Raw genomic sequence first — 24,815 nt, forward strand, 5'->3', positions numbered from 1 at the left:
TAAAGTAACAGCAATTATTCCTCAAAAGTCACAGAAAAACAGAACCAGCCCCAACCTGATTTAGTTAAGTTGTCACTTAATTCGTTTATTTGTAGTTATATTTTATAATCAATGCCATCATACATGGGAAAAAAGCGTGGCTGTCGGAACCAAATGTTGTGTGTTGTTGCTAACGGGTACATGTTACCGACGCACTCGTATTCACGTACAGAAATTAGCACTAGCATTAGCTGATCATAGAGCGAACCAATAATAGTTCAACACTATTTGTATTGTAACCCTTACATGAATGCCCGTTCATGTTATTTGAAAGTGGTTATTAAAACATTACCTATTGACGAGCCTCGCTTGTTGTATTCTCGGTTTATCATCGTCTTTTGTTGAGCTAACTTGACATTTTGTGCAAAACCGTGCGGTTGGTTCAAGTAAGCTAACGTTATTAACGCGGCGTAACGTTATCGAAAATCCTTCTTTTTTTTACATTGCATATGTTGACGGTATGCACTGGTAATTTTTAAAAGGTGTGCATATGCAAAGGACACTTTAAACAAAAAACAACACGTTAGCTCCAGTGCCATCAACTGGATCATCTTCGGCCCACGGGATGGCTGCTGCAGCCAGACCAAGTGCCGCCCAGAAGGAGCTCATGGATCTGTACGGGGATTTGAATGAAAACGACGATGTGAGTCTCGCCTTTTCACACATTTATCGCAGCACATGCATACATGATAACAGCAAGTGTGTACATGTAAAGTTGTGCGTACCTTGCTTTGATGTAGTTTAAATGCAACTTGTTATCTGATCGCTTTTAATTAAACAGAAAGACAATACATCAACTTACATGCATGCAACTACCAATTGCAATTGGCTCAATTTACAGTTATTAATACGAAGTTAGATTTTTACCAACATCATTATAAACATTTCTATTGAAAAAACACAGGTATTTTCTTAGGTTGTTAAAGAAACCAAACACCACATTTCTCCATAATTATACAAAGGTCTTGACAGATTTCCTTTGTGTGAGAACAGTACAAAAAAGGTGTTCAATTGTTTCATATTATTCATCACAGAAAGAGCAGATTGTGTTTATTAGGTATTTATGAGGAAGCATCCTTTCTTTCAAAATATAGTATTAAAAACGGTTTCCGATATGCAATTATATATAGAATATTAAACAGCGGTTTGATTTTCATTTCATAACTGTGTGAACCTTGGTCAGTCTTTTTATTTGTTGTGTTGAGAGAACTATTTGATTTTTGGAGTCACGTTTAAAAACTAGATGCCACATCATCTTATTCAAGCCTGTAGTAGTAATGGGCAATTCTATAAAATATGGAAATAATCACATGCACTCCACACTCCTGCAGCAGCTGACAACCCCTTGGTTTTGTATTTCTTCTGGCAGTGTATTGTTCGTTAATGCTCTGCACATTGACTTACCCAACATGCCATCATATATAAGTACCTTGTTGTTTTGTTCCCATCCCACAAAGGACTTTGACACAATTGCTGAAGCAAATGAACTTTATGATGCTGTTTTGACCGGCTCAGTCGATCGGGACAAGAAAGGCAGTACAAATGCAGGGAGTCCTAACAAGACCCCTACTCAAGAGGAGGCTAACTCAACAACAGAGAAATTCCCAGACAAAGGAAACCCACAGAGGAGACTGGCTATATATATTGGAAACTTCCCCTGGGTAAGTAACACCCTCTCTGTTTATTTCAATCACATTTCAATTGTGTTGTCCAATATCGTTTCTGTTGTTTTATCCACATAGGCTTGCAGAACAGTGATTAGATGAAACAGAACTAAGTACCCTTATCACATTCAAGATCACAAGTAAATATCTACCCCCCTGTCATTTTTTCCTCCTCTATTTCGCAAACCGGCTACTACTTCCAGTGGACAACTGACAAGGACATCGTGAGCCTGGCTCAAACATTGGGTGTGCAGGACATCAAAGAGATCAAATTCGCTGAGAATAAAATTAATGGCCAGTCGAGAGGGTGAGTGGTTGCAGATCTAGTATTTCTTTTTTATGAATAAAAGTATTTTCTCTAAATGTATTTAGAGTAAGGAAATGTGTGTGTTTTGATTTATTAAATATATGAATATCAGTGACTTAAAGCCATACATGAATTGTTTTTTCTTCTATGTTACACAGGTTCGCCGAAGTAGAGGTCACCTCAAACGAGTCATTGAAAATATTGTTTAAAAAAATACCCAAATGTGAGCTCAATGGGGAAAGGATAGACTGCCGCCTTGCCACCAGCCAGAACCTTGGTGTGTTTGAAGACATGGCAAATAGACGTAAGAACAGCATGGTCTGAGAATGCTATTGAGGTAACATTATATGACAAGATGTAAGTATGACTGTCCTCTTTAACAAAATCAATGTTTTCTCCATAGGTATACCCATGCGCGTTAGTTACTTAGATCCTAAGGACTCAGATTATTCGAACAAGATTCCCTCATTATTACCACAGGAGCCCAATCCTTCCCCTTTACCTCCACGCTACCCATCACATCCAATTGCAAACAGGTTTCCATCCTTACCCAACCCTTACCATGGTCATCCTCCGCCTCCCTTCCCACACATGCCTCCACAAATGCCCCCACGCATGCCTCCACGCATGCCCCCACACATGCCCCCACACATGCCTCCACACATGCCTCCACACATGCCTCCACACATGCCTCCGCCCATGCTTCCACCCATGCCTCCACCTGCCATGCCGCCCCCTTATTTCCCTCCTCATCCAGTCCATATTCCCAGCCAACCTCCCAGTCTGCATGTCAATCCAGCCTTCTTCACGCCAGCACCAGACGGGCCCAGCAGCAACGCTTACAGCCAACAACAGTGAGAATAATACCTTTATACATTTGAAGCTATAGTAAATAAACAGCAGTGTAATATGGTTTGCTTCCCTATTGAGATAACATTTATTATTTTTAGCGATGACTTGTGGAAATGGTTAAATAATTATGACAATCTGTACATTTTCCAGACGCACATCTCAAAGTCAAGATGCAGATTTTGAGCAGCTGATGAACAGAAATAGAGCTATTGCCAGCAGTGCCATCAGCAAGGCTGTGTCTGGAGCAACATCCGGTAAGTAAAGCTGATCATATTCTGCGGAGTACAACAACACAAAACTTAATATGGAGAAAGGACTGATAGACTTGTGAGCATTTCTTTTAACCAAAATCTGTTTCCCACCCCTCTCACAATATTAATGGAAAGTAAATGGTAATCTGTTATGTTATACAGTATATTATTGGAAAGTTGCTAAATTAACAAAGTACTTTTTGTAATGACAAAGCAGAAATTAATTCAACTGCTTAAACAGTTAAAACTAACAAAAATCAAAATACTGACCATCACTCTTGTAAACTAACCAACAATGGTTTTAGCTGGACAGAAATTGTAAGTTAAGTAACTGTTTAGGAAACTATGTTTTCATTTTTGCCTAAATAAACTGTATGTGGGGGGTACATGTTATCCATTTTTCAAGGGTTTTGTATTAATCCTAGTTGGCATACTATCAACCATAATTGAAGGGTTTAACTACGATACTGTCTCTTATATATATTCTTCTCCTAATGCAGGAGACTTGCGGGTGGCCATGGAGACTCTATTAACGGCCATTGCCATCATTAAGCAGTCCAGAGTGTATACAGATGAACGCTGCCAGGCCCTGGTCACCTCGCTCAAAGACTGTCTAGTCTCTATCCAGGGAAACGGCGGCTACAGGTTTGTTTAATCATTCTTCAGGACCCTCAGACATCTTGTTGTCCATAAAGAAACAGGTTGAGACAAATACACATTTCTCAGCAGGAAAAGCAGTCGTTCTGGGGAAGAAGAAAGAGACCGGGACAGGGGTCGTGACAGAGAGCGCGAGCGGGACCGAGAGCGCGACAGAGAAGACTCTTCTGATTGGGACGTTGCAGGAATGTCCCGAAGACACCGGCAACATTCCCGAAGTGAAGAGAAAGACAAAGAACGCTCCCGGGAACGGGAAAGGCACAGAGATCACAGAGATCAGAGAGATCAGAGAGACCAGCGAGACCAGAGGGATCAGAGAGAGCAGAGGGATCAGAGAGACCAGCGAGATCAGAGAGACCAGCGAGATCAGAGAGAGCAGAGGGATCAGAGAGACCAGCGAGATCAGAGGGATCAGAGAGGCCGTTACCGCTAACATGGTAGGTTTCTTTCTAATTGTAATACTTATACTTATCATCAATCAGATGTTTGCTTCTTTTTTTACAAATGATTTCCACATCCTCCTTTTAGTGACCCCAATAATGTAAAATTATTATCATTGTATTTACTGAATTTAAGTAGTTCGCCCAAATGTTTTACACAAGCTAAGGTTACCATGTTCAACCCTCTGGACTTTAATTATTTTATCGTATTTCTTAATGTCAAAAGACATAGGTTTTTGTTTATGAATGTCTCTTACTTAGGCTGTATATCAAATCTTTTTTTCAAATTCAAGATGACTTTTATTTGACCAATTCTCAGGACAGACTAACTTATGACACTGAGTACTTTGCACGAAATAGGATGAATGATTTTCCATGGGCAATAAAGTCATTCATTGATTATATTTTTGGACCTTTCAAAAGATGTCCTTTTGTTTATTATGCTTTTTACTATGCAGAAGCACAATTCAAAACTGGCCTCCTTTTACATTAATAAGTTAACCTGGTAGTGAGTTGAAATCATAACCATAACTATAATATATTTCTCACTATGTTTGTATAAGGATTGCGGATTTCTAGGTTTATTTCAGGGTTTTACTGGACTACTGGATTGTGTAAGTATGGATTTAAAAAAAATTCTTTTCCCCCAGACAGATGGAGTGTTGAAGTGTGGTGAAGAGCAGACAGGACTATTTGTTTCTGCACCAAGTGCTTCAAATCTGGAGATGTCCAAGGTGAGACTGAAGATGAAGAATTCTAAAGTGTACATTTTGGTTCACCAGTCATCTGTAAATACTGCAACTTTAACTTGTTTTAAGAAAAAATTTGATTTTAGATAGTTGCTGGGACAATTTCTTGATTGCATGCGCAGGAACACTCAATAACTTATGAACACAATGTAATGTTTTCATCACTTTCTTTTGTATTCAATTTAAGATTAAAAACATTCCCTGAAAATGTGATTCTGCTATTTTCATTCTACTCAACTATTTAGTTTGCATGAAATGCTGCCCTTACTGAGCATACATTTTATTTATATAAATATTTACAGCCAATCATCTTGCCATAGCAAGTGGGACACATGTACCCTTCAATAAGAACACCCGTTTGCCACCCTGGCTCAGTATTGGTGAAACAATTTCCCATTGATATCAGGAAAGTGCGAAGTCTATACATCTTCCGCCTGTTTCTCCTGCACCTTGGACAAAAAAATAAATCTCTGTACTTTACATACCACTTTTTTTGGTGTCAGTTTTGGTTTATTTGAAGCCAATGCAGTAGCACTTACAATGGCTTGGGTTGTTAGCTAATGAACTTGCAGGATTTTTGCTTTTTTTAGGTTGTTCTGCCATTGTTGATTGCACTTCATTCAAAGCAACTTGTAAGTTGTCATCTTTACCTCAACATAGTAGTTTTGCTTTCCAACTTTCTGAAGTCTTGATCTGGCCTATTTTATACAAAAATAAAATTACTAGCAGCCATTTTATACAATATAACACTATGCTTATAGTTGCATAGTGCACTGACACAAACATGAGAAGAAGTGTGAGAAACCATCTTCCCTCTAATAGTCCCAGTCAAAAGAGTACGGTAACTACAGGAGCCAGTAATACAGGTAACAGTGTAATTTAACAGCTTTATTTAGAAAAATGCATTAAACCAAAAAAAAGTATGTTCCATTAGTCTTCACTGTAGTCTGTGGTCACTTCAATATAATATACTAACAAAGCTGTTGCATGGACATTCAATCTATCCATGCAACAACCCTACAAAGTCCATGCTGTTCTTGAAGGTGGCCAGATATGATCACTTCTCCAGAGGGGCATAATTCAACAACTTCTCAATAAGATCCACATGAGACAGGAGCATCCGCCGACAACAGTACCTCTTCAGGCCCAGGGCATCGAGAGCATCACTTAAGAGGGAAGAAGAAAGAAACGTTAGTCCTAATGCATACAGGCTGAATGAATAAGTAAAGCATTAGTGCAGATAATCAGGGTAACCGCGTAAATTGCCTCAGGTAATGGCTATTATTCATTGCATCACAAGTCTAATGTGGACTACTTAAAACCAAGGAGTACATGACCATACCTTGTGGCAGATGAATATGATACAATCTGATGTGTTGTACTTCCAGACTGCTTCTAGAAAATTACTTTGGCGCAGATGCTCCAATGCAAGGTACTTAAGGGTACCTATGAGCTCCTAATGGCAGTATGTGTAGAGATGTAGTGCAATGACAGAAACAAGCAATATCTCACCCCTCAGTGTACTCAGCTTGAAGTAGGCCGAGGTATGCCTCCCATTTGTTTCCCACGATCTTCCCACACGTAAAGCACCGGACAGGGATGATCATTGTAGCACACCTGGGCAGAGGGAAACACATCTGGTAACTGTGCTACCTGAGTGGGTGGGCATGCAAATAACAATAAAGCATACAAGTCATATCATATGTGTCGCTTATATTAATAAAACTACATGTACATTTTGATAAAAGCACTATGTTGACATGTTTTGCTAAGATTGTCTGAACGTTATTGCTTTTCTTGGGAACTCGATCTGTTACCGGATAGCTAATGTTTTGCTAACATTCTAGCTACAACGCTTAACTAAACCTGTTTTCGTTTAAAAACATTAACGCGAAAGTACTTGTGAGCTTCATGGGCTACTGTATATAGAAGCGTAAACCCGAATGGAGCTTCCCAAATCAAGAGTGTAACGAAAAGTGAGCCAATGGTAGCCACGCGTTTAGCACAACAGTCCACTGTTAGCTTACGTTAGCCGCCAATAACACGTTGCCACGAGTTTACATAACCTTAGTCATTCACCAGTCAAAACCAAGTCTTAAAACTTGTAATGTACTCACCGTAAGCAATATAGTTTACAAAAAACGTTGAATTGTATGTTATTATGAGAGAAACGAGCAGCAAGAAAGTGATGGTAGCTGCGTAGCTTAGAATCCCTCGTTATCGATGCACACTTCCTGCCCGTTTCCTTCAAAATAAAACCGCAACTCTCACAAAGGCTTACTTATTCTTAGTTTACAGTTTATTAAATACCCCCTCAATGGTATTACAAGAATGGCCTGTATATAACATACACGATTTAACCTGCTACAAACTTAGATCTCCAAAATGGCTCATGACGTTGACTAAATGCATTAGCCTACAAAGTTGATACAAATAACTGATAATACATTAACAACCTCCATGAAGCTACACAACTCTTACAGGGCTGTTGTGTCACTCACACGGCATTGGGTTTTACTCGGTTTGACTCGAGTAAGAATGTACATTTGTGACTGCCACTGTAATGTGTGTATACCATGGTGTACTGTATACTGACAAACTGCAGGTGCCCCTAAACACGCTACCATTGTGTGCAGTGGTGTTTTTTCACAGAGCAGACCTAGGATTAGGAACATGCTTTGCTGACATCTCCCTCACTTTATTCTGATAAATTTGGGCCTGTTACACGTTTCAAAGTGTATCTTTCTTTATTTCGTAAACCAGTCTAGAGATTGGTAATGAAGTGTGTTCTGACTGCTGATAGGACATCTGCATGAAGATTTATTAGGGCCAAATTAAGTTTGCGGTGGTGGCGAGTGCTACCAAGGTGCCCCTGAGCAAGGCACTGTTCCCCCGGGTGCCGTACATAATGGCAGCCCACTGCTAACATTAGGATGGGTCAAATGCAGAGAAACCGTTTTGTTACTAGTCTGTACTATGTAATGACAATACAGTTGAAGCTTCAACTCAAATGAATAATTGTTAATTAATTAATTGAGCTGCAATATATGATCCTTAATTCTGAATGATTGAAATACACACTTGGGCTGGTTCACTGTCTTTATTAAAGGTTGGATTATGTTTATTTCCTTTTTACATTTAGAAGTTTGAGGGCAGAAGGGTGTGTGCATAAGGAACAAATGTTAGAAATATATAAAAAATATATCATAACTGTCATTATCATTAGTCACCATGAAAGACGCCATCATTGCCATCAGCATACATCGCCATTGTTGCCATCTTTAATATACATCATAATCACTACCAACAATATTATTACATCATTATTTATGTAGTTTAACTTGCTACGGCACAAGTGCTAAATAAGGAGTCCTATCTGAATTATTGCATTTATACGCTGTTCAAATAATGAAAATAGGATTTTTTTTTTAAGTACACTATATTGTACTTCGGGTGAAGTTTGTTTTGGTGTTGGCCTACCATCTATTGGTTGTGTTTTGGTGTTCACTGAGGTATGTTTGTATACTATTTTTTGCCAGTAATGTGTTGTGAAATTCACAAGTACTGTTACAACTTGTATAAAATAATGGTGTGAATCAGAACTGTCTTTCTGTTATCTATATGGAGCAGAGGGTCTCCCTATGGCTTTGATAGTACATGTAAGTGGGCACTATTGTGTACAGCTGAACAGGTGAGTGTTGCTGCTCAATCATTGTGAATGCTTCACTTTTTTTCCTTCCCTAAAGTGCATTACACCCTACTTTCAATGTAGTAGAAACATACGCTGCTCTCATTAAATAACAGTTGCACGTATTAATTAAGTATCGATTTTTTCCCTAAAACTACATTAGTGGAACACAATGAAGACATAAACAATGAAGCAGGCTTTGAACCTGATAATGCAAGACTAATGGCTGTCCACCCTGTTACAGCAAAGTATCTACTGTAAGATGTAAAACAGAATGAACCCACACCACTGTGGATGGTGTGTGAGACATGAAAGGTTAATTGATTTGTGACATCATTTGACAGAAAAATAACTCTTTCTTATTCTACAGCAAGAGGTAACTTCACTATTATTGTCTAAAACATACTGTACATGTTTTATCTCTTACAATCCTCTACATCCCATTTCTTAAACCACTGCATGCTTATATTTTATTTTGTATTGCACTGTACCCTTTGACATGTTTTGGGTATGCAGTGTCTCTTAACTGAATCCCATCATTTAGGCATTTGTGTAGCCAAAATAAGTGCAATACATCACAATGCATAGTTTCATCTAATTTCAGGTCTTCCCTTTTGATAGTTTAAAAACAAAACATAAGTCAAGTAAGACCTACAACAACTCTGATAGCCAGTATTACAATTGTAATGTTTCAAGATTGTGGATAGTTTTTCATTATTATTTAGTGAACCAGCAGATTTTCAGAGTAAGAATTCACAAATATTGCTAGGATGTCAATATATATGTAAACTGCATTAGACAAGATAAAGCAGTTGAATAAACTACTTTTAAAGAGTTGAGGCTTTGTATATCAGAACTACAGTGGTTTTTTTAAAGGAATTGATTACAGTACAGATGCAGTAATGAAGCAACATCATGCATATATTATGTGTAATTATGCTCCATGTCAAAAATGGAATGGTTTGATTCACTACAAGTGAAAGCAGGCCAAAACACAAACAAACATAAGACGCACAGTGGCTCCCTTTCCCCATCTGTACCATAATAGTCTGTGAACCACTCTATAACAATGCTCTAACTCATCATCCAATTCATACATTAATTTGAGATAATGAGTTGGTTTAATTTCTCCGTGCCAGTAGCAACACTCCCAGCAAGATGGCTCCTGCAGCAATAACTGCTCCACCAATGATAAAAGGTTTCAGGTGTTCCAGAGAGTCTGTGCCGGAGGCCGCAGCCTCGTCACCTGCCGCCTCTGCTTCTGCTTCTGCTGCCCCATCATGGGCAGGAGGAAGCTCGGGCTCAGGGGCTTCAGGGGCTGCAGGGACTTCAGGGGCTGCAGGGGCAGGATCAGCCTTGCGTGGGGCTGCTGGCTCCTTCTTCTCCACTTTAGGTGCCGCCTTGGGTGCTGTAGCCCCGGACTTGGCCTTGGCTTCCATGGACTCAGGGACAGAGGTGTGGTCTGGTCAGGAGGATTCTTTATAAGGTCAGCTGTGCTGCTTCACTGAACAAACACAGCAAACAGACACAGATTATCCCTCTAAATTAGGCTCACACATCACGTTATCTGCTCTGCTGAGCGAAGAGACACTGGAATGAAAGCCTTTGAATCCATGTGTTCACTGCAGCTGAGCAGCGGTGTGGTGGTGGGCCTTAAAGTGACCTTGGAAAAAGATGACATTGATAGGAACACGCTGATGCTCAGAGCAGGGAGTAGTTTATTTTGGTCTCAGCAGCTGTGACACAATATGACAGTGACATTTTTTTTATGGCAGCTTCCTGTGTATAGCTTTTTCATGGGAAAATCTATCAGTTTTGTAATGGAGGAAGTATACTCTAACAGCTGAGTTTATTCTGAGTCAAGGACTGAATCTATGTTTCTCTGAGAAAGAGCCTAATCCAGACACAAACACATGTAGATTTTATCTTATCCCCTGTCTGTTCTCACTCTGTTAAACTGCATGAGTCATGTGTGCTTTAAATGGAGGGCAAGATGGAGGAAAGAAATAAGGACCATCATCACTGCGAGGAAATCAGTGAAATACAAATGAGGGAGGGGGGGGGAATGAAGGTGAAAAAAATGCTGTTATTGAATAAACGCATCACAGCTTGCACATTACAGAATATAGGCTTTACAAATAAACTTCCGATTACATCATGCATTGATTAGAAGAAATATGGACAATACATACCTCTCCGAGAGCTCTGTAGAGATTAAAAAAATAACATATGACGAAGGAACTGCAGCAGTCTCTGGAAGTGAGAATGTCCTTAATATAAGAAAATGAGAGAAAGCGGAGAGATGGAGGACACAGTAAGCAGGAGGGAGGAGAAAGAGAGGGAGAGGAGGAGAGACTGGGATGTACCATCTCGTCCTCAAGAATAGGGGGAGTCTATTTTCTTTGACTCCATCCTGGGTTTTGGAGCCTTTTAAGAATATTCTTAATCTTAAGTATTAAAGACTTAGGCCTAATAATAACGCCCATACAAGTTTTTGGAATTGTTTGAGGTACAATGCAGCGGGAGAATGTATTTGGAAAATTACAGTTAACTTGTTGTTGCTTACACAAGCTAATTTAATTTAAAATTAAACTAATATTGAGGTCAGTGTCTTAATCCTCTTTTTTAGTTCAACTCTTTTCTATAAAAAATAAATAAATATTTTTTCATATTTCTGTTGTGTATTATTATTTATATTTTATGATTGTTTCCTTGCAGTAGGCTACTTGTCTCCATTCTCTATGTTTTTTGTGACCATCATGAGACAAAATACCAGAGCAAATTCCTGTGAAAACCTTCTTGTCAACCACTTGTTCTGGTTTTTTAAAATGAATCACAAATACATTTTGTAACTACATTTTCTGATAAGGCTGCAGTCATTCTTCAAACCAAAAATCATAGAGTTAGATGAATATTAAGGAAAGTGGACTGTAGAATATAATACATCTATTTACCTGCTTCTCTCTCCTGCAGAGTTGAGACCCTGGCTCGGCCCCCACCCACCATGCTTAACAGAACAAAAAGGGACATTACCACTTTCAGATCAGAGGTCATTTACACATACAGTGCTTGTAATAGGGGTCACAAATGCATAGGCTACAAGGACAGATCGTTGTTGGGCGGAATTAAACTGGTCTAGTCTACTGACACTATTTCTGCATTTTGCCCCACTAGCACATTCCCTAGTGACACCACTGGAAATCCTCCTCTGTCCGTCCCCATAAGAGCAGTGGTGGCGCCAGAGATTTTCTCTAGGGGGTGCTGTGGGGTAGCTTGACGTTTCATAGAGGGTGCTCATTAAGGGTTTCCCATTAATGCACCAGCGCTACAGTTGAATTTTCTACTGCAACACTCCCCACATACACGGACACAGTGCACCCGCGCCTGTAACAATGAAGGCTCGATAATCAGCTCACGGCATATAGGTGTAAGCAAGTGCTATTTTTACAAGTGGGGAGTGGACCTCACGTCCTCTAGGAGGGTCCTCACCTCCTCGAGTGGGGTCCGGGGGCATGCTCCCCCGGGAAGATTTTTTTTTTAAATATTGAAATTAAAAGCATCAATCTGGTGCACTTTGAGAGCAACATTAAGAGATCTATGGATACATCTCTCATCACCCATATGAAACAGAACTGTAAACAGATTTTCTATTTCTTCATAGACATTTTACAAATCACTCCCCTTTTAAAAGAAACCGTTTGAGAGCCACTGAGATAACTAGACTAAAGTTAACTAAACACTGAGAGAGTCCTTTACTTCACTGGAGCTGAGGTTACCTGAGACTCTCCGTCTGACAGGAGAGAGTTCTCCCTCCACCTTGTTGTTGAAAAAGCTCCTTATACCCGTTAGCTTGGCTAGCTAGCACCAGATGCTAACCACAACGATCTCCGGTAGATACCCACCGGTGCGCGAGCTTTCTCTCTCGCTTGCGCACGCACACAAAATGGCTCGGGCCACACACACACAGAGCAGAGCTTGAATGAAACACAGAGACCCAGAAGAAAGCTACTTGTACTCACGAGGCCTATTATGTGCAGAATCCCTCTCACTTTCAGGTGGTTTTGATTGAGTGTCCACACGTGGACGTTTAAGGACTAAAAAACGATAATTTTTTCACTTTGCTGTTAGCAAATCATTTGGCGCTCTAGCTAACAGGAAGTCACTCAAGTGTCACAAAGTAATTTAGCCTATGGCAGGGGTGTCAAACTCAATTTCATCGCGGGCCACATCAGCATTATGGTTGCACTCAAAGGGCCGGTTGTAACTTTAAGACTATATAAAAATACATATATAAATATATCATATATATAAAATAATGTATTATATTACATCATTGCCTCTGCATTGGATTATCATCGGATAGGGTAATAACTTCATAATTAACTACGTCTGAAAGCATGGGCGGCGCCAGGATTTTTTTGCTGCAGTAGCTTTGCAGTTGCTATATGACAGCACGGCGTTGCTAGTTAATTTTCAAAATAAATAAACAAACAATACCAGTGGGCCAAGCACGAGCCTGTTCATATTGTAGTGTTCACCGCTATTCAAGATCATAGCATCACTCGAGCCTTCAATGTCGAAAACGTTCTCTTTATTTTCTGATATTGACGGCCACAGCCACGCCTTACAGAACCAATCAATAGTAGGCTATAACACTCATTATGACTTTTCCCCACACTCGAACACAACTCGTCTCGTACTCCCTACACACACACACACACCGGAAAACGCACACACACACACCTGGAAGGGGCGGTCTCTCCCTAACTCCCACCAACAACATTGCCTAAATAACTTTACAAATGTACACATTTTCTTATCAAGCTCCACATTTGTGGAATCAGCTTCCAGTTTGTGTTCGGGCGGCAGACACCCTATCCGTTTTTAAGAGTGCGCTTAAGACCTTCCTTTTTGATAAAGCTTATAGTTAGGGCTGATTAGATTCAGCCCCTAGTTTTACTGATATAGGCTTAGTTTGTCGGGGGACATCTTACTTCTTCCTTCTCTCTGTCTATACCTGTGTACTCTCATGTTCCGATTAACCCAGCTTCCCCACATTTCTTTCTTTTTGGTGTCTATATATACGCCGGGATCCGGAGTCATGGATGATCCTGCGGTCCTGTGCCCTGGATCGCGAGCGCTGGATCTTGAGTCGTGGCTGTGGTCCTGGATCATCGGTCCTGGATGGATATCCTAGTGGATTCATCTTCCTATTATACACACATGCATTTCCAAACATTTGGATTACCTATGTTGCAAATGTATTATCTTTTCAATTTACACACGGCATCTATTGCACGTCTGTCCGTCCTGGGAGAGGGATCCCTCCTCTGTTGCTCTCCCTGAGGTTTCTCCCATTTTTCCCTTTAAACTGGGTTTTCTTCGGAAGTTTTTCCTTGTACGATGTGAGGGTCTAAGGACAGAGGGTGTCGTATTGTCATACTGATATTCTGTACACACTGTGAAGACCACTGAGACAAATGTAACATTTGTGATATTGGGCTATATAAATAAACATTGATTGATTGAAATGTACTAAAACTGTGCACATCTGATAACTGAAATAACTATACTTGGACACGCTACAATATTATCCTTAATATTTACATTAAAAACATTCCTTTGACACTTATAACATTACTTTGCAAGGTAAGCACAACCAAAATAAGTTTGTAAAAGCAGAATTTGAACACTGTTTCTGTGCTCCTACAATATTTGTGTATAATACCATTACACCCTGAGCGTACAAGTACGCAATAGCGATCGTTCACTGTTTCAACTGGCATGCTGTGGCATTTAACCTCATCACACACACACACACACACACACACACACACACACACACACACACACACACACACACACACACACACACACACACACACACACACACACACACACACACACACACACACACACACACACACACACACACACACACACACACACACACGCAGTGACAGCACACACACACACACACACACACACACACACACGCACGCACGCACGCACGCACGCACGCACGCACGCACGCACGCACGCACACACACACACACACACACACACACACACACACACACACACACACACACACACACACACACACACAGCAGTGGTGAGGATCTCATCCTGCCACTGACGTTCAACCAGAAAACATCAGCCGTTAGCTGTTAACAGTTAGCACACAGAGCTCACATCTCCTCATATCTGTTCAGAAACTGGACACAAGTTAAACAAGTACAAACCACAGATTGTCTGTGTCATGGCGAACACAGTCACTGGTTTATTTATGTCTGTAGGCCGTTGTTGTGAGTGTGGACGGAGTAGGCCTATATACAACGTTAGCTTAGCCTGGTCGACCCGATCTTCATTTAGAAAACAAGCATTTTAAAAGTGTTTTTGCCTGCCGTCTGTCTGCAGACTTGTCAAGCATTAATTCATGGTGTTGTTACTCCGGCATCATTTAGAAACGTGTATTACAATTTAATCACGGTAAAATATGTTCATTTTGTTGTAGTTGTAGCTCCCGAGCCAGCGTGTCTTGTTTGAATGATGCGAGTAAACCATAGACTGTAAACACACTGGCAGCCGTGGTGAAACCATGGGTGAAACTCGAGCGTTTAGAGCGATGGGAGCGAACAAAGACCCCTGATAGATCTCGCGAGAATGTGTATAAATATAGATACATTTTCATAACAAAACAATGGGGTTGCTAAGCCGTTGCTAGGCCAATTGTTGGAGTTGCTATAGCAACTCCAAGCTACCCCCTGGCGCCGCCCCTGTCTGAAAGCAGAAGTCAAGGGCAAGTCTCTTCAGTGCGTATATGTCCCAAAATGATTTAAAAAGAAAAGCCAAATTCTGGAGAAAAAATAAATAGAAGTGACATTTTGAAATAAAAATCTAATTCTGAGAAAAAGGAATTCTATGAAAAAATGCATATTTTGAAGAAAAAAAGGCAAATTCTGAGAAAAAAGTTATATTTGAGATGCATTGTGGGACATGTAGTTTATGGGCAACGTGCTTCTGTAGCATGTAACCGTATAATAAACATATTATATTCTTTGCAAGCTCGTGTGGGGCCACATACAATTAAAATGAAGTCGCGGGCCGAATGTGGCCCCCGGGCCTTGAGTTTGACACCCCTGGCCTATGGGTAGGTCAACAATCGAATGGGTGCTGGCCATTGGCCTAATCATATCACCTGTGTTGACTTTATGTTTTTGGTCAAACATTTGTTTGTTTCACATTTGCATTGATGTAATCAATAATTTTTCTAATTTAATTTAATAAAAATAATAATAATAATTTTCGGAAAACCCCCCCCCACATATTTCTTGGGGGTGCTTAGTGGGTGCTTCAGCACCCCCTAGCTCCCCCCTGGCGCCGCCCCTGCATAAGAGTATTGGCCACACCTTATCAGTATTTTATGAGTCACGTTTTCTTCTCTACAGGGGAATCCTCCCTGCATCACGTTTGCCCCTGTTTGTACACGTTTATAATGGCATGCATTACAGCTATGCAGATTAAATGATGTTTCAAATAAAAATCAAATCAAGTTTTATTTATATAGCACATTTATAAACGATTTTTGGTCGAGCCAAAGTGCTGTACATATAATAAAAATAGCCTACAGTAGAGACACTTTACAACAAATACAACAGCACAGATTGTTCAGAATATCAGTATGAGAAAAACGACACCCTCTGTCCTTAGACCCGCACATCGTACAAGGAAAAACTTCCAGAGAAAACCCACAGTTTAAGGGGGGGAAATGGGAGAAACCGCAGGGAGAGCAACAGAGGGATCCCTCTCCCAGGACGGACAGACGTGCAATAGATGCCGTGTGTAAATCGAAGAGATAATACATTTTACAGCATATAGACCGAATGTTAGGAAATGCATGTGTCTGTAATAAGAAGATGGCACACACCAAAGCTGTCACACCAATGACAGCTTTGAGGAATTTTCAGGCTGGAGATCCTCTGCCACATGGCCTGGAGCCCTGAGGTCAGCAGGCTATGTGTGAAAGTGAGAGAGACGGAGAGACAAGGTGTTAATGAGGCTTTCCTCATCCATTTGATCTCTTATTTAAAACATTGTTGGCATTGCTTTCGCTTGTTCGCCTGCATTTCTGACAGATGACAGTAGGGTGGGTACACCACCAGAGTTTATTACGTGACGCTGATCCACGCCCAGTGTACGTAGCTCCATGAAAAGATTTGAACAGGTCAAGACAGTAATCGGTAACGTACGGAGCTATTGGTCAGATGCGTTGGTTTACCGGTTGATATGAAAGATACTGTCGAAACCATAGACTGTATGGTCAAAATGAGTCAAATATAGACCCATACTAGTGATCTAAAACTGGTTTCAACTACAAATACAAACACACGCCTTTATGACAATCAATTATTTATAATATAATCGAAAATCAAATCAAAATACCCCTATGTAATGACATGATTACGATGTGATGTTTAAATCGGGTCATAATATTTTACATCAAGTTTAATAGATTACATAATTAGAAACACAAGTTAAAACTGTGAAATAACCTTATTTCTTCGGGTAGTCTTTACACGTATAGACTACAGTCCAGATTAGTGAACGTAAATTAAGGTTAATATTGACAAAAATGTTGCTGATAATTCACGTGTATTTACTGCACAAGTGAAGCTTTGCCTGTACGTCCCTTGGTCCTTGGACATTGATTTGGGTCAATTCTAAATTACGCATGCGTTGTGGCAAAACTGGGCCCATTCAAACACGCATTTTGACATTTTCTCCTTTAATGTAGTTTACGGATTTTAACTTGTAACCACTACCCTTCAAAACAGACCGCACCCTCAAATTAACAACCGACTGACTAACCAAAACAGTGTCCCCCAGGGTATTTCTGTGTGACTCTGCAAAGGGAGGGCAGCAGCCTCTCGGAAACACTGCCCTCTTTGATTCAGCTGCAGATTCCTTAATATTCAGAAACCACCAGTGGCGCCCTTTCTCCGCAGGATCTCCAAAGTGTCTGCGGTCTGCCATTTACAAAAACGAGTCAGGTGTGCGTAAACATAACGTTGCCGTGCGGGATTTGCGCAGCCAAACACGGAAGGGGAATAGCCGAGTTGTATGTATTTTTTTTTTCGTGGGAGAAATGTCCGAGGGGATGGACCAGATCCTGTGGAAATGCTGCCTCCGTTTAGCTGCTATCCGCTCCGGGGTCCGGGAGTTGTCCGGCTGATTGCACACACCAGCCGCTGAATACACGTGAGGATCGCCTTTTTCGTCAAACCCCGAAGCACTTTTACCTTCTGTGGATAGAAACCATCATGCCGAGCTCCAACGACGGAGGGACATGAACAACGACCCTCACTCAGTGAACTGCCACAACCGACGACGTGTTGCAATAAAGCGGAGAAACGGTTTGAAAACGACCGTTTGATTAATAACGCTCTTTTTAAATGGACTGCAGCAGGTTTTCCTGGGCACATTACAGGGAAAGCTCTTTGATGTATTTGGATTCATTCACCCTGCTGCTGTAATGACGTCTACACGGTTATTGTAAAAATATACGCGGAGACATTTGTGAATTCACCCCCCCAGCCCTGAGCCGGTGTCGGGGAAAGCGAGGCTGAGGCGGGTCGCCGGTCGGAGGGATATGGGAGCGCGAGCGGAACCGATGCAGCGGGTCGTGGCACGACTTCGTCAAAATACAGGTGAGCAGCAGGACTGACTGATAATCTGTTTTTGGTGATATGCACATGCAGGGCAGCCTGTCGACCGCGAATTGACAGTGTGACCCGGCTTTTTAATCCACGTTTAGTGCTTTCTTGAGACACAATTCACAGGCCACGTCTCCATTAGCTAGGCCCGCAGGATGCCACTTTTAGCAGCTGTCCGGATTAAATGAGATTAAACTATGCCTCCGCGGCTGCTGATCGATTTGTTGGGATGACCGTGAGATGATGTTGCACATGTTAACACCAAGGGCTGCAGCTCACTTTAGGGCCATGGGTCATTCAGTGTGTATTTGTCCTTTTATTGTACAGTCAAATTACTATATATTTTACCAATCACTACAAAAGTCCAACGGTAGGTGACTAGTTAGTTTGTCTAAACTGCAGTTGTTACAATTCCACTTTTACCACTACCAGTATTGGTCTTGTTAATGTATATGTTTGATCTCGAAGCCATGGTTAGTGCAGTGGTATTTTCATGACTAGAAGACTTCACTAACCAGACGTTAAACTTTACATGACCAAGATTATGCTTTTGGTTGAGCAGCAGTACATGACATGTTTCCTTTTTAAGAAAACGACCTGGAACAACGACAGTAAGGGGAATGTCACACCTGTTTATCACTCACTCAGAATATTTCACCCCTCATTTTCTCACAAGCTCAAGATAGGTTATCGTTTTTCTTTATTGCCATTGTGTCCATGCAAGGGCAAATGGCTTTATGTCCCAATGATGATACTAAATAGCTCTAGGTTTATGGCACGAAGATGAGTACTGGAATCATCCAATACTTCACCCAGCTTTTATATTTACATCTTTATTATTGTATACTGATATCTGATCTGCTTCTTGCCTTTTACCTCAAGCATATCAAGTAGATGAACCTATACAAAATATACTCAATCAAATTTGAATGAAAAATCCACATGACATCCCTGCCATGAAGGGCTGCACTAACACCAGTGTTTACTGTTGGTTCCTTGGCCTCCCTGTAGACTTCCACCCAAATGGAAACCAAGTCCCTTCAGGGAGTCCTGGCAGATGCACTATGTTGTCTCCTTGTTATCCAAAGCACACACAATATGTGACTCCTATTTGTGCCAGAAAACTTCTCTGCCCTGATATTGACTTGATTGTTTGATTGAACAGGTCCTAATGCTTGGAAGTGTTGATGAACAGCTGGTGAAGGACACACTGCTTTAGGATGGTTAAGAAGTGAAGTAGAGCATTATGCCTTTTTAAAATGCCGACAACACAATTAAAAAAAGTGTAGTCCTGGATATTAGAGTTTTGATCAAGGATATTAAGTACAAGAGCTGTATGGCGCTCTCAGAAAGAGTACAGGTGATGTTATTTGAATTTTTTTTAGAACTTAATTTAACATGCCGTAGTTATGCTTGTTTGTAAACCAACATGTTACAGTAATATAACATGTCATAGTTTATGCTAATGTTTTATCATATTATTACTGTTTTCAGTTCTTTAAGGGTCAGTGTAACTGATATATTAGTAATTATACATAAAATAATGACAGTGAAATCCAGTTGGACATGAAACCTTGATTTCTGAGACGGTTATTGTACCATAATAACTCATACTCTTACAACCCTATCTTCAGTCACTTCTTTAAACAGAAGGAAGTCCTGTTAGATATAACTGCCTCGTGGTTGTTTTGATGTGTTTTTTATGGTTCTTTTATATTTTCTGTCAATTCCTCTTTTTCTCAAAAGCTTTATGTTAAAATACATGATAACTTAGGCTTTAGGATTTGTATGCACTCATTTTGAATGTCCACACTAGTGCATTTTTTCAAATGTATTTAGAAAAAAATGACATTCCAAAGCTGTGTGATTATATGGAGCAGAGAAATAACACTATAACCCTCGGACATGTATGTAGTATATGTTGTTTTTAATTTATATGAATCCAAAGCAGTCATAAACTCATATTAATAAACACTTTATTTACTTCCATTCTGTGACCAACACCATGTTGAAGGAACAATAAGCATTTTGTCTTGTAAAGTGGTGTACCAAATGAGGCCTGTATTTCAAGCTCAAAAGCTCTCATTACTGCCGTGTTTGCTGCTTATGACGTGAGTGCTTGTGGAAAGAAGGAAATTCTTATTTTTTAACAGAAGATACACCAAGGCACATGTACTCATTTAAGAGGGAATTATTTTCCATTTATATATATATATGAATTATTAATTTCAGCTATATCGATCAGTATCAGCCGGCCCGGCTAAAATAACTGGATGGCCTACCTGCCTGTCAGCCTTCCATCTGTGCACAAACTTATCTCGTGCCCTCATTGGTCATGTGCGCGTTCGTGTGTGTTGGAGGAGGGGCTCTGTGAGGAAGTGGCAGATTTCTTCCGGCTGTGTATTTTCAAATTCTAGCGCACTCGAGCTGGTTTCTCCAAAATTACCTACCCCACCTTTAAGGTGCAGCATTTCGATGAACTGAAATAGTCTGTATTTGAACTTTACTGTACTAGTACTCACAAAACATAAAATATTAGTTTTGGGTTTTTAATTATTATTAAACTGTTAATATTCACTCAAATAAATACAAAATATAAAAAAATAAGCATTAAGGTACAGCATTCCGATGAACTGAAATAATCTGTATTTGAACTGTACTGTACTAGTACCTAAGCAGCCAGTTTGACATTAGGACTTGCTTGTCATTGTATTTTCATGTTTTTTTAAAGAAAAATGTACTTGTCCACATTGCTTGCCGAAAGGGCAGATCTGCTGGCACTAATGTCTTCTGCTGTGGAGAACACCCTCTCTCGAGGGACAGAGGTAGCAGATACAGCCAGGTAGCGCTTTGCTAACATGGCAACATAAACGTTTGTTTGTTTGTTTTTTGGCATTTGTAATAGCTTTGGCTCAGTCTAAACTTTTTGCGAGTGGTGGAGGCTTAAATGCTAGTGGGAGTTGGGTTTGCACTTCAGTCATTTTTCTTTTGATACCGGTGATATTCACGTTCGGGTGATGCCTTTTCAAATGAGTGTGCAAGTTTGATGTATTGCCAGCCGCGTAACCAATTTTAGTTGAACAATGCCAACAAGCAGCTTTGGTTCGGTCCACCTGTCTTTGTCCGTCATCCTTGTACGTAACTGCAAAACCAAAATGTTCCCAAACCGGAGACTTCAATGATGCTGGAGGATTTTCGAACTCAACTTTATCTGCGTTCGTCAGTTCCTCAAATTACTGACTAAATTTGAACGCATCCCTGTGACCAACTGTCATAGTATGCCTCTCGTCCAATGAAATGACTTGGTCGCTCTATGAGGCGTTGAACCCAATGTGAGCAAATTACTCTGAATGCTGCGAAGCAGCACCTGAGATTACTTCCAAAAAGTTGTTCACGTTCTCAATTCTTTACTTTTAATGTTATATTCGTTCGGTACACTTCGGTACACATGTGTACCGAACCGAAGGGCCCATACCGAATATTTTCAGTACGAATACGTATACCGCTACACCCCTAATAAATATGTGTGTCGGGGAACTCACGCAGCGTCAGAAAATATAACCCTCTCTCTTTTCCTCCGTACCCAAATCTCTAAAAACGGGGGTACAACGGAGCTGATCCTGATTTGCGTCCGATATGACGTAATATCGGAAATGTGGACCCACGGCACTATCAGAAAGTTGTTATCAGAAACAATGCCCGACTGTTTTGGACGTAATATGGTCGGTGTTTACATTAGCATCGCTAACACTCGGAGATAACCTGTACTGCACAGAGCATGTGTGTGAAGAAGCAGGAAGTAAAAAGGAACTCACCTTGTGGTATAACCGGCAAGAGAGAAAGCCTTTGAGCTCCATACTGTTTCAGAAATAATCCTTGATAATCCATGATATGGCGTTTCATCACGGCAGTATCTGCCGGTAGAATCTCTCGCATGAGCAGGCATAAACTCCGCCCCTCTTTAGCTTTTATTTAATTTTTTAAAGCTTTATACAGAAAATAAGCACGTTTGAAACAGGAAGTGAAATAGAGGGATATGAATGGGTGATCTGTTTGGTATTTTGAGCAAAACACTTCATAGACATGTTTTTTATATATTTGTATATATCTGAGACCTATGCTACTGCCTACAAATTGCATGATAGGTGATCTTTTAAAGGTGGGGTAGGTAAGTTTCAGAAACCGGCTCGAGATACACTTTTTGTTATATTCCATGGAATGCTCTTAACATCCCGATAGCAATGAATATCTTAAGTGCTTTGACAAAAAATCCATAAAAAAAATTTCATCTGTAGAAGCCGTAATACTGTAAAAAGTACAACCAATCCGGGCCGGCTAAACGGATTGGATGGCCTACCTGCCTGTCAGCCTTCCATCGGGGCACAAACTCGTGCCCTCATTGGTCATGTGCGCGTTTGTGTGTGTTGGAGGAGGGGCTCTGTAAGGAAGTGGCAGATTTTCTCCGGTTGTGGATTTTCAAATTCTAGCGATCTCGAGCCGGTTTCTCAAACTTACCTACCCCACCTTTAAGTTAAATTGCAAATATTAACTTTGGGCGTAACTCTAATTATTTTTTTGGAGATAATTCAGCAGACAAAATTAAGTTAATCTTGTGTTTTTATTTGAAGTCTACTTCAGTGTTTATTCTGAATATTTGGAAAAATGGGAGATAATATTGTCAGTGACCTCTGTGTTTTTATTTGTCAGACATGAATCTTGCATTAGTGACAACAAGGCAGTTAGCATTTTCAAGTGCATCATGGGACATATTATCCACATAAGCCATATCTAAAAGGCCATCGTCTCAGTATTGTTGATCTGTTAGGTACTTTGGAGGTGTATGTGAATTTATTAAGGGTGTTGAAAATAATCGTTTCTACGATGCATTGCGGTGCGGACGTGGACGTGGACGATTCGGTCTCGATGCAGTGACGGAAGATAATCGGTTATAGAGTAGTAACGTTGCTTCCTGATTTTCCGGCCGCGGCTTTACTATAACGTTTTTTCTGTCACTTTAATATCAAATCGGTCGGTGACGCAGAGATCAGGGAACATACGTGACAGCGGCACAGCAACACCGAACACGGAGCAGTCTGCTTTATCCACCAACACAAGAACACCAGTCCAGAACCCACAGCAGAAGGACCCGCTCCGAATCACTCCGTGTCGCTGCGGCTCAGAGACACAGACAGGGATTTATGTTTTTCAAAAATAATCGCGTTACAAACATGTCAGGTTTTTGGTGGATTTAATTAAGTCTTGGATCGCGGAGTATGAATGTCCTCTAGCAATTTTCAGGCGATTCGTGTGTAAAGTTTGTGAAGGCAGGAGGAAAAAAGCTTCCGCGATCACCGTCTCCTCTCTGCTGCTCCAAGGCCCGCCCCCTCCCTGAAAATAATGACAGGCTGACAGTGACCTGATAGAAACTTTATTATTCACTTAATCACTGAGATATAATGAAGCTAATTTAATCTCATACATTCATGGGATTTATGTAACAGTAAGACAGAGAATGTGAGTGTGCACCCACATGCACTATTTGTGTTTGTATATGCTATTGTAAATACTCCTGTTGTCTGCTGTGTTCAGACTCAAGTCCTGTGTGTGATGCCACATTCAGGACATTCAGTGTCCTTTCTTTAACAGAAGACTGTTGCTAGAATAGAACATTGAGGATGCAACGCATTGGTATGAATCGTGATGCACCGTGATATCGAACCGAATCGAATCGTTGACAGGATAATCGTAATCGAATCGTGAGACCAGTGAAGATGCACAGCCCTAGTGTTTATGTGTGCCCCCTTTAGGACACACTTGCATTAATCACAACATCTACAAGACGAGGAACAGAAATCATGTGATTCTGCAGAAAAGCCATTAATAGACAGTTGTTTGTAAAATACAAATGTGTGAAAAACGCCAATTAAAAGCCCCACAATATGTCCAGCTCATTGCTGAAAGTGTAGAGCTGCAGTAGTGTGTTGCACGGACAAAACTGCGGTAGTTATTTTCAGTATCTGAACAGATACAATGACACGCGTATCTTTACATGGATTTTGGCAGCAGTCCACAGACAGGTTGGCAGATCACATATGTTGCCACCCCAACACAAAAAACAACATTTATGTACACACAAACAGACACGTGCAATCGGTAGAGCACATACTACCACATCAACTGAAAGAAGAGAAAATGGAGTGGGAAGAGGTGAAAGGGATTGGGTGGGTGGCAGTGGGAGAAAAAGATGGAGAAAGAGGCAGAGGGAGAGTGGGAGTGAGTGGCACATGGCTTTCAGTCTAAAAAAAGACGAGCAGCACGAAACCAAAACCAGAATCTGGATTAGCTAGATAAGGAAGAAGAGGGGGAGATGGGAAGGCTGGAGGAGAAAATGTAGGTTTCCTCTGCACCGAAAATGGTGCAGATGCTCACGCTCAGTTTCATGCTCATAAATG

The 24,815-nt window shown here is 40.6% G+C and overlaps 4 protein-coding genes across 7 annotated transcripts in view; 2 read left to right on the forward strand and 2 right to left on the reverse strand.

Annotated features, from left to right (window-relative positions):
* The first annotated feature begins 68 nt into the window (after positions 1-68).
* Positions 69-5,451, forward strand: LOC117467132 (cleavage and polyadenylation specificity factor subunit 7-like). Of its 3 annotated transcripts, none has more exons than XM_071206816.1 (9): positions 69-682; positions 1,497-1,700; positions 1,907-2,010; positions 2,169-2,314; positions 2,414-2,864; positions 3,013-3,116; positions 3,614-3,758; positions 3,840-4,207; positions 4,861-5,451. In XM_071206816.1, the coding sequence occupies exons 1-8, from the start codon at positions 605-607 to the stop codon at positions 4,201-4,203; spliced, it is 1,596 nt and encodes a 531-aa protein (XP_071062917.1). In that variant the 5' UTR covers positions 69-604; the 3' UTR covers positions 4,204-4,207; positions 4,861-5,451. The 3 variants fall into 3 exon arrangements, with proteins under 3 accessions (XP_071062917.1, XP_071062919.1, XP_033966646.2); XM_071206818.1 differs by having other exon boundaries at positions 4,865-5,451; XM_034110755.2 differs by having other exon boundaries at positions 3,843-4,207.
* Positions 5,452-5,832: 381 nt separating this feature from the next.
* On the reverse strand, positions 5,833-7,212 carry polr2l (RNA polymerase II, I and III subunit L). Its single transcript, XM_034110760.2, has 3 exons — positions 7,077-7,212; positions 6,472-6,576; positions 5,833-6,125 (listed from the first exon to the last, which is right to left on the reverse strand). The coding sequence occupies exons 2-3, from the start codon at positions 6,564-6,566 to the stop codon at positions 6,017-6,019; spliced, it is 204 nt and encodes a 67-aa protein (XP_033966651.1). The 5' UTR covers positions 6,567-6,576; positions 7,077-7,212; the 3' UTR covers positions 5,833-6,016.
* A 2,556-nt stretch (positions 7,213-9,768) lies between these two features.
* LOC139433611 (cell cycle exit and neuronal differentiation protein 1-like) lies at positions 9,769-10,086 on the reverse strand. The gene has a single exon (XM_071202686.1). The coding sequence runs from the start codon at positions 10,084-10,086 to the stop codon at positions 9,769-9,771; it is 318 nt and encodes a 105-aa protein (XP_071058787.1).
* A 7,556-nt stretch (positions 10,087-17,642) lies between these two features.
* Positions 17,643-24,815, forward strand: part of dagla (diacylglycerol lipase, alpha) — a 50,498-nt gene continuing 43,325 nt past the window's right edge. For both annotated transcript variants that reach the window (XM_034110761.2, XM_034110762.2), the window contains exon 1: positions 17,643-18,357. The gene's annotated coding sequence lies outside the window, so the exon portion shown is untranslated. The remainder of the gene's footprint in view (positions 18,358-24,815) is intronic.

Source organism: Pseudochaenichthys georgianus, chromosome 3 (assembly GCF_902827115.2).
Source record: "Pseudochaenichthys georgianus chromosome 3, fPseGeo1.2, whole genome shotgun sequence".
Classification (NCBI taxonomy): domain Eukaryota; kingdom Metazoa; phylum Chordata; class Actinopteri; order Perciformes; family Channichthyidae; genus Pseudochaenichthys; species Pseudochaenichthys georgianus.